Raw genomic sequence first — 17,701 nt, 5'->3', positions numbered from 1 at the left:
AGAAAGAAGGAATATATGTGCAAACAACTGTAACGGTCATCTTTCAAAGAGCAGACAAAATGAGCAGAAAGGAGAAACGTCAAACTGTAACAGAAAATGGTATTCAAAATAACTTTATCTAGTGAATACAAAAGAAAGAGGAAATATATGTGCAAAGTCTGATAATTTTTATGACCGGACTCTATTTACATAAGAACTAAACCACTGGGATTACAAGTTCTTGCAAGAAGAAAACAAACCAAACAAACCTGAGTTGGCGAATAACCTTTCCGAGTGTTAGCAGACTTCGATTAATATGACTACCTTCTTTTAACCTCATACTAGCTGAAGCAGTCTGAGATGCTCGCTCACTTCCAGCTAGGTCAACAAAGTTTTGTCCAGAAGAAGAACCTCAGAGATGATGGAAACATGCTAGTACCAAATAATCATGAATATAGAAAGACATTCCGTACCACACAAGACACCAGGGTGCTCGATTTGCTTCTTCCTAAATACTGTTTAACAGAATTTTCAATTGTCTGAATGTAACAAAAACTTGTCAACAAAATCATCTTTTTTTTTGCGGGTGGGTCAACAAGTGTAGTGTAAAATAAATATATAAGAGAGCCACCAACCAGCCTGAGTATTTGGTGGGACCTAGAACTCGCTTTGTTCAAAGCCGTTTCTCCAATCTCTCTTTGAGCTGCAGTACATACCAAATTAAGCAAATGATTAAAAGAACAAACATGGTGCATGTTTTGTTTCTAGAAATTTTTGCCCGCACCTTCACACATTCCAAGAAGATCCCTAAGATGGTCCTTGTTCCTCAATGTTTCCTCGGTAAGCTTTTCAACAGTAGTCCCTTTCTGTTTGAATTCAAATGATGAAGTGGGAGATTAGCCTAGGGTTGGGTAAAAAATAGTTATAGTAAGCTTAAGCAAAGGAGAATGGAGTACCTCAGGATCGTCAAGCAGTCTAAGAGGTGTCGTATCATGGCTCAGAAGATCCCTCACAGCTTCATTATATATCTCTATTGCTGAGAATTTCAGCATGAATTCTCTTTCAGGGTGCTGTAGCAATGACAAACAATGAGGCAAATATCATCTCGTGAAGTGAAGTATAACATCATCCGTGCCACGCATACGCACACGCACACCTTCTCTATGTAGTCATAAATGTCCATAACACTGTACTCAGTAATTCCAGTCATTGTGTAAGTATTTCCGCTGCTTGTTTGCCCAAACTCAAATATGCTTGCTGTCGATAAGAGATTCATGTGCAAATGTTAGTTGGTCAACATCAGTTCATCCAAAGACCAAATTAGTGACGTAACGGAGTTGCATCGTTTGTTTTGTACATACAGTTGGTTCCACTGACAACTGATAGAGCAACTTCTTTTGCTCCTTCCTCGTAGACCTGTCTGGTAGAGCAATTGGGGCCAAACACCCTGTCTGAAAAGGACATGAAAGAAGAACAAACTGAGAAATCGACTGCCGAATGAAATCCCTGCGAGGTTTCAACATCAAGAATAGCAAATGTGGCCAACATTGCCATGCATTATTTGCAAAATTGAGCTCTGCCGGTGCTTCTGCTTACCATAGGTGTAGGCGGTGGGGAACATGGCGCGGTCAGGGACGGTACTCCGGAACATGACGGTGGTGGGGCTGATGCACTCCCGGTTGGAGCTGTCGCCGGACTCCCTGCCATTTAGGGGCCGCACCCATGATCCTCTCCTCCTTGGCCTCCACCTTCTATCGATGAACATCATGTGGAGGCGTAGTTGACCTGCAGTGGTATGGGGGAGATCTCGATGGGAGGAGGAAGAGGGTCACCCTGGTCGGCGATGAAGCTCCGGCTGGTGCTCTCCTCGACGGACACCGAGTTGTGGCCGGCGAGGACCGCTCCTTGACGGGTGTCAGCTCCTTGTGGGCGAGCTGGTGGCGGCGGATCTGGGAGTCGAAGGTGGTTGGGGAGGAGGCGGCGGACCCGGGAGGCGAAGGTGGTTGCGGAGGAGGCGGCGGCGGGAGGCGACGGTTGTTGGGGAGGAGGCGGCGGATCCAGGAGGCGACGGTGGCTGGGGTCTTCAGATCCAGGTCGAGGGCGGCGTGCGTTACCATTGCCGGCGGGGGTGGTTTGGTGGCCCGGGAGCCGCGTGTGGTGGTCGCGGCGGCCCGCGGGGGCTGTGGCCAACAGCCGCCGGGAACACGGGAGGGCGGAGGTCCCTCTGCGCCCGCCGAAGCCGGCGGCGTCGCCATTTGCGGGGTGGGGGTTGTGGGGAGAGAGGGGGGGGGGAAGGAGGGAGGAGTTAGTTTGGATAAAATATAGGGTGTTTTTTGCAAAACTTAAAATAACGGTTCGACTTGACTTACAGAAGGACTGCGGGTTGAATCGTCGAAAACGGAGGGGCTTTTTTTGCAAAACCGCCGACGACGTACGGCAGAAGCGATCCGTGGTTTATTATTAGGGGAGATTAGGTATAGATATAGATAAATAATTCGCAGCAGCAAAAAAAAAATAAGACACGGTCCGAATCTGGAGTTACTGGGCTGAACTGAGCTAAGCGCAAAATATTATAAAACACCCACAAGCAATGCACAACACGAACCACTCATGGGCCAAGCCCACGAGAGACGGAGAGATGGGGGTTGGACAGTCTGCTCACTCACCCGCGAGGCTATGGGTCGACGGATGGGCCTGGTGGTCGAGATCGGCCCGCATGGTGCTCGCAGGGCAGGGGAGCTGGAGTCCTAGGGAGGACGCGAGCAAGGCGCTCCCGGCCTAGGGCGCGGTGAAAGGGCGCGCGGTCTCCCTCGACTGAAATACGACCAAGATGGTAGGGACGACACGAGGCTTGGCGCGGATCCGACAAGAAGGCACATCAGGAGGAGGGGGTGGTCGGGATCGGCTAGACCCGATGAGAAGAAGCCGATTCCCGACGACAGCGACCAAAGATGGGAGGACTATGACGCACCGGAGCTTTGAGCTCGGTCATGGTGTTGCGTGCCTGCGAGGAAGACAGAGACAGAGGTGAGAGACACAAAGGAGGGAGATATTGTGAGGCAGAGACAGGGCACGGCGACAAGGTCTATGTAGCTGGCTACCCAACGGGGCGGTGGGGATGCGGCTGGAGGCGAGGCGGCAACGGGAGCTCCTGGCGACGGGATCAAACGACGCACAAACGCCATGGGCGTCTCGAGGGCGGGCTGCACTGCGCATGCGGGCTGTGTGTTGTTCCTGCAACGGGACAGGGAGGGGGATGGGAAAGGGCATAAGCGAGAGAGACAAAGAACTCGAGGAAGGAGAGGGATGCGGGTCTGGCCTTCACTGGCGTCGGGGACGATGGCGGGGAGACGCTGGTGTAGTCCGGCGACTCTGCTCGTCGTGGTGAGGAGGAGATCGAGGCGCTCGATATGGGGAGCTCCTGGATCCGGCGTTGGAGGCATGCGCGGTCGAGGCAGCTTGCGAGCGCTCGGGCTTCCTTCGCAAAGCATGCGACTGTGGGCAAGGATCCTGATGGAGAGAGAGGAGGTGGCTGCATTGGGTTTGCTTAGCGCTAAAATCTAGGGAGGAAGAGAGTGTCGGGTGCGTACACGGAATGGATGGGACAAGCCTAGGGTTAGGTAAGTTAGACAGATTCATATATTAATAGGAGGGGGTTTCAAATGAGGTCTGATTACCGATTTTGATCGGATGATCGGGAAAAATAGGTTAGGGGTTCAATTAAAAAACCGATGATGGTTTGAGGTATTACGGGGTTGATCCGGTCCCAACGGTCACAATCGTAGGTTTTAGGTTTAGAGAAATTATCAGACGCACGTGAGGGGTCTGTGCACTGTAGAGGGGCTAGGCATGAGAAGAGAGGGAAGAAGGTTAGTCTGGTGACAGTTTTTTTATATGCGAAAAACGTGTGCGATTAGACCGACTATAGTGTCATATAGGTTTAATGGTTCGGGTATCAAACGACCATTGAATGCGAAGCAATTTGCCAAGTGATCTACCTACACTACATATAGACCGCATGCCAACTTTCGACCCATTCGGAGAATATTTTATACTCACTTTTAAACGCAACATTTTAAAGATGTCCCGTGCATGTGCGTGTGCGGTTGATCTCGGAAAGGTCAAGGACAAGAACAGAGAGAGCCGACAACTAATAACGGATAAAATTTTAAAAAGAAATGACGATAATGGAGTGCCGATGCAATGCGGATGATGCGAATGAAGCAATGATGGATGCGAAAAATAGATAAATCACACGGCGATAAAAAAATAAAAGGGGATCTTCTCGACTGTGGGTTCCGGCTGTTACAACTCTCCTCCACTAACAAGAGATCTCGCCCGAGATATTAGAATGAGAAGAGGAAGATGAAGTAAGAGGTAAAACGTAGTTGTTTCTTTGACAAACGAGTGAAAGAAACGATCCTTGAAGTTTGCAAAGAATTGAAGAATGACATGAGGAGTAAGCAATAATTCAAAAGAATTAGAAGCAATACTTGATAAGATTGAAAGAAATTGAAAAGATTTCACAGCACTTCGGTTAAATGGATAAGCAAGGAAAGAACATGATCTTGAAAATCCGAGATGAAGGGTCATAGAGGACAACATCACAATGCCTCTGGAACAAAAGAATAGAATCTAGATTGTTGGGAAGAAAGAACGGAGAAGAAAAAGACAACTTCTACCACAATTGAATTTGAGAATCATCCTTACGATGAACGATTAAACGGAGTTGTTGGAAAATCAACAAATAAAAGAGAGAGAAAACTTGTTGTGGGCTTGTGGAAAACATCTCAAGATTATGGGGTGACCATTCGCCACATAACCGCGATGTAGGAAATCTTGGGAGCAACAAGAGATGCAAAACTTGTTTCACCAATAGGATACATTGCGAACTTGGATTAATGATAATCATCATAATAGCAACAAACCTTAGGAAAGCCTTAGGTGAAATCCAATCCAAGATTGCATCAATGAAGAAATCATGGGTTGAAAAATATCTCATGTTTGAATAAATTTGTTTGTTTAAGTATCCCATTTTTGAAACAAATTCCCTTCAAGACTCCTCAATAATCAAGAATACTATAACACCATCTCAAAGGACTAGGGAGAATGAATTTCACTTTGGAATGCAAGACAAAGAATACTTGAGATCCTCCAATAAGAATCTTGAAGAACACTTTGAGAATGAATTAAATCCTTGAAGAACCTCCATGATGAACCCTTGGAAGAATTTCGGAATGAAAGGATGATAGAAAAGAATTAAAGGTTGCAAAAGAATAAGATTATGGCCTTGCAAAGGTTTAGATGGAACTTCACGACGAGATATATAGTTGAGAAAAACGTGGAACTCCCGAGACGAAAAGATGAACAACTTTGAATGGATAATTTGATATCATGAACAACTCCGGAAGAATGATAGAAATCATCTTGATGAAACAAGAATAAGAATTATGTTATGCATATGCTTCATCAAGTTTAGTTGATGACAAGTAATAGATTAGGCTTACCACTTAATCCTCTTGAAAAATATTAAGGATAGATGAGAGCACAAACTTGAAGAAATCTTGAACGAGAAGACCGGTACGTTCTGAAGTGAATGGGGATAGAATGAATGAATGGAATACATAAGAACAATGAGATCATGATCCGTCTAGCAGAAAACTGTCTCAACAGAAATGAATAATTGAGATACGAACGAAGAGACAATAGTTGAGAGGAATTTGAGAATGAAAGCCGAAAGCTCGGAATGAAGAAAACTTCTAAAATGATGGGCTTCGAAGAATCGAGAAACGTAAACAACTTTGAAATGCTCCGGATAGATATGGAAGGAATTATCATGATCGAAAACAATTTGAGATCATAGACTGGAGCTCAAACCATCAATCATCAAGGAAATGAGCAAAGATTTAAGAAAAACACTTATTTGATCTTCCAAGATGTGAATGAAGGCGAGAAACAACACCAACAATTACTAAGGTACTTCTGAACAATTAATAAAGAACGGTTGAGTCAATGATGAAAATTAATTTGGAGCGATCTTGGAGAAGGAGTATGACTGATGGAAATCATTCTTACGTCATATTTGAAAAGAGCTTGAGGACATCTCTGAAAAATTAGGAGATCCATGTAAGATCATGGGATAAACATGTGGGTTATGGGCCCACTCAAAACGAAACGCCATTGAAACGATTGCTTAGAAAGAGATATTGCATGAGTACGAACAGAAACTTGATGAGGTGAGAACCTCGGAATAATTGAAAGGAATGAATGAAAACATGGATCTTCTGAGATGTCTTCAGCACTCGGGATAGAATAGAGAGGTGAATAATCAAGAGAGGCTTTGATGAGAATTTTCCACATGGAAAAGTATTGAGCGGATGAAAAAAGACATGCTGAACACGGACATGTTTCGAATCCACCGGGAAGGAAAACAAGAACGAAGAATGATGAATACGTAACACAAGAGTATGTTCACAATGAACCACCAGATACAATATGGAGGAAAAGATAGCGGAAGCATGAATGAAAAGAAAGGCACTTTGATGATAATTTAACCGTTGAAGAAAAAGGGCGGGAGTGTGGGTAAAAACAAAGAAAATTTAGGGCAAATAAGACGAATTCCGAAAAGAAATAAGAGAATTGATCTTACAAATATTGGAGATGATTGAATTACTTGAAGAGAAGCACAAAGTTGAAAGAATTTTATCAACTCCGGTTGAACAAAAGGATTAGCACTCCCATAGAAATATGAAAACACCGCTTTGGAAAGATATGAGATCATCACTTGACATTGAAGGAACTCGAATTACTAAAATCCAACAAAACAAAGGATGAGGCTTGCGAATTAAGTCGGGAACAAGTATCCACCCACTATGCACTTGTAGGAAATATAATCCTAGGTAACTACTTGAATTCCCACCTAAGAACGCCTGAAATCTTTCTCGTTATGCAATCTGGTCCAACGGATACATGGAGTAATTACTGAATAAATCAGTCAACTCCTTGCAATAATACTACCAGTCCAGTGTATCACATCTGTCAACGCATAACCAGAGAAACCTTGGAAACCCATCTAACTCAGACCCACGTAATCACAACGATCCTAAGAATGATAGTACATCTGGACACTCTCCCCTGTAGTGTGTGACGCCAAACTCCTCTCGCCACAAAGAGTTTGAAGCAATTTCAAACATCTTACACCATGAGATACTCAGGAAAGTGAATGATATGGATGCGTGAAGAATCCCATGGAGCACTACTCCTAGGAAATAAGAGGCACCAAGTTCATAACTCAGTCACCTCAGCATCATAGAGATTCCAAAATACCCACATGATCATATGATTTTTTTTGAGTGAGAAGAGCGGTAGAATTAAAATTCCTACGTCAGAATTTCTCACCAACCATAGAAGGGGAGGATAAATAATTCTACTATCCGATATATAACTACTCAATATAGTTTTTCCCTAGACTCAACCCGGCCAAGTTCGATCAATCAAGGGGGCTCCAAGGTCGGTACTGCCGCGATACCAACTTGTAATACCCAAGATGCAATCCTATACTTATTATGGTATGAGGGCCTTGATAGGGATAGAAGCACATCTCGTCATTTTGTAAGAATGGATATTGTTACAAGTACATGTAAAGAAGATATGAGTATATGGAATTTCCTTACACTCGCCACAAGCTAATCATGATCATCTCAATACAAACATACATTCAGTCACCAGTCACAAGAGCAGGGTCCGACTACATGAGGAATCAAACGAATAAAACGAAGTCAATCCTTGCTATCCCAGGCTGCCGGTCTGGAACCCATCCTATGATCGATGAAGAAGAAGAAGAAACTCCAAATAGAACAATTCTCGCGCTCACATCAAAGTATCACTTTACCTCTACCTCCAACTGTAGTTGTAGTAATATGTGAGCCACAGGGACTCAACAAAATTTAATAGCCGAGACAAAAGGCCAAGCCTTCCACCTTTACCAAGTATATAGGTACATAAAATTAAATAGCAATAATATTGTGATATATCAATAAATCCATGTTGTCACATGGGAAGCAACTCGCACCTGCAACTAGCAATACTATATAAAGGGCTGAGCAAGCGGTGACATAGCCAAAGAATGGTTTGCTGGGATGTGGAGGGGGTTAGAGGCTTTTCATGGCATTGTTAGGAGGCTTGATATTTAAGTGATAGGTAACGCGGCATAATGATAGAAACGAGATAACTAGCATAACAATGATAGTAGCGGTATCCAGGAAAATGATCATCTTGCGTGAGATCCCGCTTGGAAAAGAACGAATCTGTGAAGAAGACGAACCAACGTTGTAGAACGGATCATCACACTCCAAAGCGGTTTCGGAACTCTATCAAGAAAAAATAATTCTGAAACAAACAATCAACACATGATAAACACCACAACATATTCATGACATGATGCATAATCAAATAGGATGCATGTCCATTTAATTATGCAAGGCATGGCAAAGCACAACAATCAACTTCTACACATTAAATGATGCTCAATATGCAACGAGTTGCATATTGACGAAACTACATGTTGGGATTATTTAGTTCACTCTCGACTGGGTACTCATCAATATTAAATGTTGTGTAACATGGGTGGTCAGGGCATACGGTGAAGATGGAATTAAGAAATTTTAAATGGAGAAGGAGAACATACATAAAATAAAATAATAACTCTCCATATTAAAAGAAATGCGATTATTATTTTTAATTAAATAATCATTTTAAATGTTGTTAATGATTCTAAGAGGTGAAGCACGAACAACAAAATTATCTAGGAATTTTAAATGAGGCCGGAAATAACATATAGTCTTTCCGAAATGATCCCATATGTTAATTTCAAAATTGGAAGAGATGCGAACTAATCATATTTTATTGTTGTTACACAACAAAATAAATTCCACCATGCTATTGTACACATTTTTGTAGCCAAGTTACATATATAGAATATTTTAATCGGAGCTACGGTTATTTAGTTATGAAATATATCATTTTATCATGAAATTTATGCAAATTAAATGAAAACAACAAGTTAAACATTTTTAACATGGTTGAAAGTTGGATATTATTAATCTACACAAAATTATGATTTTTTGCATATATAACATGTTTTAAACCGTTGCATAGTTTGTGAAATATTAAATGTGTGAAATTTAAGGGGTTTTTTGCAAAACTGTTATTCCCTAGTTATTAGATAACATCGCAGCAGCAGAAAAAATATGAGACGGTCCGAATCTAGAGTTACTAGGCTGAACTGAGCTAAGCGCACATTATATAAAACACCCATATGCAATGCACAACATTAACCGCTCATGGGCCAAGCCCACGACACAACGAGAGATGGGGGTTGGGTAGTCTACTCACTCACCCGCGAGGCCATGGGGCGACGGCTCGGCCTGGTGGTCGGGGACGGCCCACCTGTCACTAGCAAGGCAGGGGTGCAAGAGGCCAAGGGAGGACGCGAGCGAGGCTCTCCCGACCTGGGGAGCGGTGAACGGGCGCGCGGTGTCCCTTGATCCAAAGACAACTGAGATGGCAGCGGCGACACGAGGATTGTGCGGCTCCGACGAGGAGGCACATCAAGAGGGGGGGGTGGTCAGGATTGGCCAAATCCAGCAATAACAAGCCAATTCCCGACGATAGCGACCAGATAAGGGCGGACTATGGCGCACCGAAAATTTGAGCTCAGCCATCTTGGCGCGTGCCTGCGAGGAAGAGAGAGGTAGAGGTGAGATATAGAGAGGAGGGAGAGGATGCGAGGGAGAGTGTCAGCACTTTCTGGCTATGTTGCAGCTGAAGGAAGCGGGCGGAACGCTACTGAAGAAAGTACTACTAAAGACATTGAAGTGGGTGCAGCAGAAGGGAGGCGGGAGAAGAGATACAACAGAGGCCCGGGTCCATGAGGCCCAAGAATCTTCCCTAGTGGCTTGCAAGGCCAAGCTGGGCCCATTAAGGGTGTACTGCTAATTTAAACTTGTTCTCTCTTTCTGTAATAGGTGGCTAGGATTTGAATGGCTAAGGCCGAAGCTCGAGTAGGAGAGTGGATAGAGGTGCGGGTGGGTGGGAGGAATTCCTCTATCCATCCCCAAATTCGAATTTGATTTCGACCGCCATGAAATTCACGAGTTCAATAGCTAGCTAGTAGTATACTCCTCACATCTGGTATCATAGACACCGATCTGGAGCTTCTGCAACACAACTATGCGACGCGGTTCAGCGAATGGTGATCGCAACGAGCCATGCAGGAGTTGTGCATCGAAGGGTGCATGGTGTATGACATCCTTCGTCACGAATTCAACAACAACATGGAGAAAAGCTTTGCTTTCATGGTGAGTCCCTTCTCCAGTCTATGAGCGGAATGTTGGAGGCCAAAAACAGCACCCTTGACAATGTCATGTCAGCTCGGGCTCACGGGATTCGGGGAGAGCTTGCCCTCGACCTCGACCAGAATCGGGCATATATCAGACAGTTAGAAGCCCCCGAATCTGACCACAAAGGTGGAAGACACCTCTTCATGGCGTCATGCTGGGTTTAGTCATGGTGTCGCCCCGAGTAGCGCCCTTGGCATTGACAGCGATAACTGGGGGAAGGCAAATAATATCTATGTCCCTCCTCCGGTCGGAGGTCCACGTGATTCCAACTTTTCCCCCAGAAATTTTCTCCCCATGATTCTCAAGCATTTGATACTGGTGAACATTCTTCATTTTCTCTTCACCTGGAGCTACCCAAGTTCGACGGGTCGAATCCACGATTATGTCAAAATCGTTGCGAGGATTAATTCAAGATGTGGAATATACGAGTTAATCGTTCGCTATCATTGGCCACTACATAGTTTGAAGGAGCAATGGCTCGGTGGTTAGAAGGGATGCAGAGTGGGATGTCGAATGTTGGTTGGCCTGACTTTTGTGCAGCTCTGCAAGGTCATTTTGGTCGCAACCAACACGAAACTCTCAGGAAATTGTTTCGAATTGCTCAAACTGATATTGTGGAAGATTATGTGGAACGTTATGTTGAGTTGCATGATCAGTTGAGCATATGAAGATACTCCCAATCCATTGCATTATATTACCAGATTTTTGGATGGCTTGAAACCTCGTGTCAGAGGCAGTTTCCCTGCAGAAACCAAAGTATCTAGATGCAGTTTATGAGTTATCCCTCTTGCATGAAGAGTTGGTGAAACTTACACAATAGCTTGTTCTTCCTATCCTAAGAAAACACATGTGGCATCTTCTCTTGCAAATCCCAAACCACATAAGCCAGAGGAAAAATGCCCTATAGATTCAGCTAACAATACTTCCCAAGAGGATAAGTGTTCATCCTTTAGGAATTATGGGAATTCTAAGGGCTTATGTTTTGTTTGTGGTGAGAGACGGTCCAAAAATCATTTGTGCAAATCCACTATCCAGTTAAATTTTGTGCAAGAGTTGATTGAATAGTTGCAATCTAGTGTTGTTGATGAGTGTGACACTCAATGTAATAAAAAAGCCCAATCTTCTCTGCATTCAATCAAGTTGTGTGCTGCTGCTTTGGGGAAAGAACCAGAAGCTCCTGTGTTGAAGTTGGAAATTGAGTTGCACTCATTCATTTTTGGATATGAAGTATGAAACTCTATCTGGTATCATCTCTATGAAGGCCATCAAGGTAATAGTTGCTAGAGGTTCTACTATACACTATCAACATCAGATCAAAGATTGACACTGGTAGTGCAATGGTATTTTGGGTTTGGATTGGCTAGTGCTCCATAGTCCTATATACATTGACTGGGTAGAGAAGTGGTTATCCTTTTGCAAGGAAGGACAAACTATTACATCACATGGTGTTCCTTCTGAAGAATGTTCTTTTCTTTGTTCTACCATATACTTAGATACAGTTGATGAGCAAGCTCGAGTTCCACCTGACATTCAGGTAGTGTTAAAGAATTTGCTGATGTTTTTGAAACATCAATAGAACTGCCACCCAGGAGAAGTTGTGATCATACAATTCGTCTTATCGTAGGAGCCAGACCTATGGCTATGGGACCTTATAGGATAGCTTCTCAACTTAAATATGAGTTGGAAAAATAGATTAAGGATCTCCTTAAATCTAGTATGATTAAACCAAGAAAAAGCCCCCTTTCCTCCCTAGTGTTGTTAGTCAAGAAAAAGGTGGTGAATGGAGATTAGTAGTTGATTACAGAATGTTTAATTATATCACTATGACAGGGAAATTTCCAATGCCTGTAATCGATGAACTATTGGATGAACTTCCTGGAGCTGCCTCGTTAACTAAATTGGATCTGAGAGCTGGTTACCATCACATCAGGTTGGCTGAAGTTAAAGAATACAAAACAACATTTCAAACCCATTTGGGGCATTATGAGTTTTCAGTCCTGGACTTTGGTCTTAGTGGTGGCCCTAGGACATTCCAAGGAGCCATGAACACTTCACTTGCTCCTCTTAACAGAGAAAATACTTTGGTCTTGTTTGATGACATATTGATGTTCAGCAAAACTTATCAAGAACATTTAGCTCATATCGAGGAGGTTCTAGCTATTCTCAGAGCAGGTCAATGGAAGGTGAAGTTGGTCAAGTGTGCCTTTGCTCAGGAACAAATTGGTTACTTGGAACATACCATCAGTGCTGCTGGAGTTCCTACTGATTGTAGCAAAATTCAAGTAGTGGAAAATTGTCCAACTCCTACTAATGTGAAATAAGTCAAGGGTTTCTTTGGTTTGAGTGGTTACTACAGGAAATTCATCACAAACTATTGTATGATTAGCAAGCCTTTGACTGAATTGCTCAAAAAGAGAGTTCCATTTGTTCGATCTGAAGTTACTAATACAATTTTTTACACTCTAGAGAAAGCTCTTGTGGAAGCACCAGTGCTGGCTGTGGCATAGTTTGACAATACTTTTGTTATAGAAATTGATGCACGTGAATTGGGAATTGGAGTTGTCCTAATGCAAGAAGGTCACCCTCTAGCCATGGGTCTAAAGAACAGGACCTTTTTATTAGATGAAAAGGAATATTTGGCTATTTTGTTGGTTGTTGATCAATGGAGGCCTTATTTATTGTTCCCAAAATTTAAACTTAAAACTCATCATAAGAGTTTGGTCCATTTGCAAGATCATAAGTTGCACACTCTGTGGCAACAGAAGGCTCTCACCAAACTCATGGGGTTAAACTATACTATTTTGTATTAAAATGAGTGGAAAATTCTGCTACTCGTGCTGTTTCTAGAAGACCACGTAATGGTTGGATTTTTCACATCTCAGAAGCCCGACCTCTATGGATGAATGATAATTTGTCTTATTATGCTTCTAATAAAAAAGATACTAAAATCCTGCAAGAACTTGCTGTCTCACCTGATGCTAGACGAAATTTCCAGCTTATTCAAGGGTTGCTTAGGTATAAGGGATGTATTTAGATTGGAAATGATTTGGATCTCGAGAACAAAATTTTCTCTAGTTTTGATCACAGTCCTATTGGCGGTTGTCTGGATTTCCTTTCACTTACCATAGAATACATTCCTAGTTCATATGGATAGGAATAAAGAAGTTCCTCAAAGATAAGGTACAATCTTGTGTGGTCTATCAACAAGCTAAGCCTGAGAGGGTTAAATATCGTCGCCTTTTATCAACTCTACCGGTCCCAGATAAAGCATGGGAAACTGTCACAGTGGACTTTATTACTGGTTTACCTCACTTTTGTCAGTCTGATTGCATCTTTGTTGACATTGATAAATTCGCTAAGTATGGCCACTTCATGCATTTAAAACACCCTTTCACTACTCAAAAAGTAGTTGAAGTGTTCCTCGATAATGTATATAAACTGCATGGTATGCCTGAATACATAGTATCTAACACATATCCTTTGTTCACTAGCACCTTTTGGCAAACACTCACTCGGAAAACTGGTGCACAGTTGAATATGAGTTCTGCGTATCATCCCGCTAGTGATTGATAAACAGAGAGAGTTAACCAACAAATTGAGTGCTACCTCAGAACTTTTATCTCTTCCCATCCTTCTAGGTGGAGCAAATGGTTATCGATGTGTCAATTTTGGTACAATACCAATTGGCATTCAGCTATGGGAAAATCACCCTTTGAAGTGCTTTATGGACATGCTCCAAGATATTTTGGTATTGCTGCTAGTGATACTAATGTGCCTACTGACATCCAACAATGGTTATCTGATAGACAAGTAGTGACAGGTTCTGTCAGGCAACATTTGTTGAGAGTTCAACACAGGATGAATCACTTGATTGATAAGAATAGAACTGAAAGGTCATTTGAAGTGGGTGAGCAAGTATTCTTGAAGCTGCAACCTTATGTCCAATCTTCAGTCATTCACAGAGCTAATCATAAATTGGCTCCCAATTCTTTTGATCCATATACAATCATTGGCAAGATAGGAGTAGTAGCATACAGGCTGGAACTTCCTCCTCATAGCAAGATACACCAGGTCTTCCATGTGTCTCAACTCAAGAAGATGGTCTTGCCTACTTGTCCTGTCTAGACTGATCTACCTGCATCTGATGGCCATCTTCAGGTACCTATACGCATTCTACACTAGAGAGTGTGTCAACATAGCTAAGGTACTGTGGCTCAGGGATTGATCCACTAGAGCGGGTCATCCCTAGACGATGCCACTTGGGAAGACCTGGAGTCACTTCGCTAGAAGTTTCCCTGTTCCATGACTTGGGGTCAAGCCGTTCCTCATGGAGGGGGTATGTCAGCACTCCTATCGATGCTGGAGCTGAAGGAATCGGGAACGGCAGTACTGAAGAAACTGCTAGTGAAGACACTAAAGTAGACACAAGCAGAATGGAGGCGGGAGAAGAGATACAACACATGCCTGGGTCCATGTGGCCCAAGAATCTTCCCAATGGCTTGCAAGCCCAATATAGGCCCATTAAGGGTGTACTCCTTATATAAACTTCTTGTTTCTTTCTGTAATAGGTGGCTAGGATTTGAACAGCTAATGCCGAAGCTGGGATAGGAGAGCGGTTAGAGGTGCGGGTGGCTGGTAGGAATTGCTCTATCCATCCACAAATTTGAATTTGATTTTGATCCGCGAAGAAATTCACGAGTTACGTAGCTAGATAGTAGTATGCTCCTCACAGAGAGGCAGCGCACAGCAGGCGCAGTCAAGTGACCTGGCTGGCCGACGGGGTGGTGGGGATGCGGCTGGAGGCAAGGCGGCGAAGGGAGCTCTTGGCGACGGGGTCGGACGACGCACAGACTCCATGGGCGTATTGAGCGTGGGCTGTGTTGCACCTGCTGGCTCTGCATTGTTCCTGCAATGGGATAGATAGGGGGAAGAGAAAGGGCATGAGCGAGAAAGACAGAGAATGGGAGGAAGGAAAGGGGTGTGGGTCTGTCCTTTAGTGGCCTCGGGGATGACGGTGGGGCGACGCTGGTGGAGTTTGGTGGAGGTCGAGGCGCTCGACGCACGGAGCTCCTGGATCACACGTGGGAGGCAGGCATGGTCCAGGCAGCTTGCGAGTGCTCAAGCTTCCTTTGTGAAGCGTGCGTCTGCGGGTTGGGTGGGATCGATCTGAAGGATCCCGATGGAGATAGAGAATGTTGCTACTTTGGGTTGACTTGGCGCTTAAATCTAGGGAGGAAGAGAGTGGAGACATGGACTGGGAATGGATGGGACAAGCCTAGGGTTAGGGTAGGTTAGACAGATTCGTATATAAATAGGACGGGTTTCCAAATGGGCTCTAATTAGAGCCCTCCGATTTAGATTAGACGATCAGGAAAAATAGGTTAGGGGTCCAATTGAAAACCGATGATGGTTTGGGGTATTACGGGGTTGATCAGGACCCAACGCTCACGACTATAGGTTTCGGGTTTGGAGAAATTATCAGATGCACGTGAGGGTTCTGTGCACTTTGCACATGGGCTAGGCATGAGAAGAGAGGGAAGATGGTCAGCCCGGCGACATGTTTTTTATATACGAAAAACGTTTGTGGTTTGACCGGCTATAGTGCCACTATAGCTTTAACAGTCGGGTATCAAACGACCTCCGAATGTGACGATATTTGGTAGGTCGTCTACCTATACTATATTAAGACCACATGCCAACTTTTGACCCATTCTGAGAATGTTTTATACTCATCTTTAAAAGTAATATTTTCACAATGGTGTCGGTGTGTGTGTGTGTGTGTTTGGTCTAAAAATGGTCAACAACAAGAACAGAGAGAGCCGACAACTAATAACAAATGCAACTTCAAAAATGACGACAATGGAGTGTTGATGCATTGCGAATGATGCAATGATGAATGCGACAACCAGATAAATCACATGGTGATAATGAAATAAAAGGGAATCTTTTGGAGTGTCGGTTCTGGTCTGTTAGAACTTATCACCTTGATCCGTTTTTTCATCCAAAGACAGTGATGCCGAATTTTCTTGAGTTGAGCAACATTCTTGGGATTTAGTTTGAGAGTGGATGTTTAGCGCATGGCAATCGAGGTAAGTCAAGAGTTGAGTAAAGATAATTTCCTAGCGTACAACATCATGGACATGGCAGTAGTGATCCATCCTTTAGTTCAGCACACCATCAGCATAAGATGTTGGACTGTTGGTCGTCTAGTGCCCAATGACAAACCTAGGTATTTGAACAACCTTTTTGCCCACCGTACACCCAAAGATCGAGGCAATCATGTGGAAGATGGTATGGGGGGTATTAAAGGGGCTTAAGTTGATACACAACCCAATAGATGATGCATAGTGAGTGAAAATTTTCCTCATTCATTGTGCTTGAAGAGGGAAGGCACGCATGATAATGATAGTATTATTCGGGTACTGAATAACTAGGTAATCCTTGCCCCCTCATATGTACTCGTAGAATCAATAGGTTTTTGTTGTAAGCATCATTAATGAAAGCATGTAAGATATTGACTACTATAACAAAGATGAGGGCGATAGGGGATCTCCGTGTAGGACCCTCCATTGACAGTGGAATTGTTGGCTGGACACTCCATTCAGAAGCATTGAGGATTTTCCAGTAGAAAAAACTGACTCGATCCATTGCAAATACTTTATGTTGAACCCCATCCGACGCATAATCTCAATCATGGCAGAGTTCTAGATAGTGTGAAAAGCTTTTGCGACATCAAGTTCTAGCAGAATAATTTCTTTCCTAGATGACTAGCATTGATGGATAAATTTAAACGCCCATCCGAGGCAATGTTGAATGGATCTACCTTTAAACAATCCATATTCATTCCGGTGTATTATGCATAGGATAATCATCTATAGACAATTGTCCAATAACTTGGTTACCACTTTCAAATAACAATTTAGAAGGGTGATGAGTCGATAATCATTGATAGATTTAGGCGATGAGTTTTGGGAATGAGGCTGATGTAACCATAATGAAGACACTCCAAATTCAAAGAACCCCGATGGAACTCATTGAAGTTTTGATGCATATCATTTTTAATGATAGGCCAACATGCTTTGAGGAATGCCCCATTGAACCCACCTAGGCCAAGTGCTCGGTTCCTCTGGGTCATCTGGACCAAGTCACCTTAATTGAATGCCTTCATCCGGACTTATCTGCTCTGATAACATGTGCCTGTTGCTGGTAATAGGTGGAACGCTCCCGAGCTACATGCCATTCCTCTTGAAGGGCATCGAGGTCGTCCTGCTGATCTAACTCAACTTCCCTCGCTTCGTACATGTGTAGTCGACGCGCATGAT

At 43.4% G+C, this 17,701-nt stretch overlaps 1 protein-coding gene across 1 annotated transcript; it reads right to left on the bottom strand.

Moving 5' to 3' along the window:
- Positions 1–400: 400 nt before the first annotated feature.
- LOC123450454 (kinesin-like protein KIN-7H) lies at positions 401–1,873 on the bottom strand. The gene is made up of 7 exons (XM_045127698.1): positions 1,576–1,873; positions 1,341–1,430; positions 1,136–1,236; positions 936–1,049; positions 764–845; positions 615–682; positions 401–518 (listed from the first exon to the last, which is right to left on the bottom strand). Exons 1-7 carry the CDS (start codon positions 1,745–1,747, stop codon positions 426–428), a joined length of 720 nt encoding a protein of 239 aa, XP_044983633.1. The 5' UTR covers positions 1,748–1,873; the 3' UTR covers positions 401–425.
- Between the last annotated feature and the right edge of the window lie 15,828 nt (positions 1,874–17,701).

Source organism: Hordeum vulgare, chromosome 4H (genome assembly GCF_904849725.1).
Source record: "Hordeum vulgare subsp. vulgare chromosome 4H, MorexV3_pseudomolecules_assembly, whole genome shotgun sequence".
Taxonomy (NCBI): domain Eukaryota; kingdom Viridiplantae; phylum Streptophyta; class Magnoliopsida; order Poales; family Poaceae; genus Hordeum; species Hordeum vulgare.
This window is presented reverse-complemented; position numbering and strand designations above follow the sequence as displayed.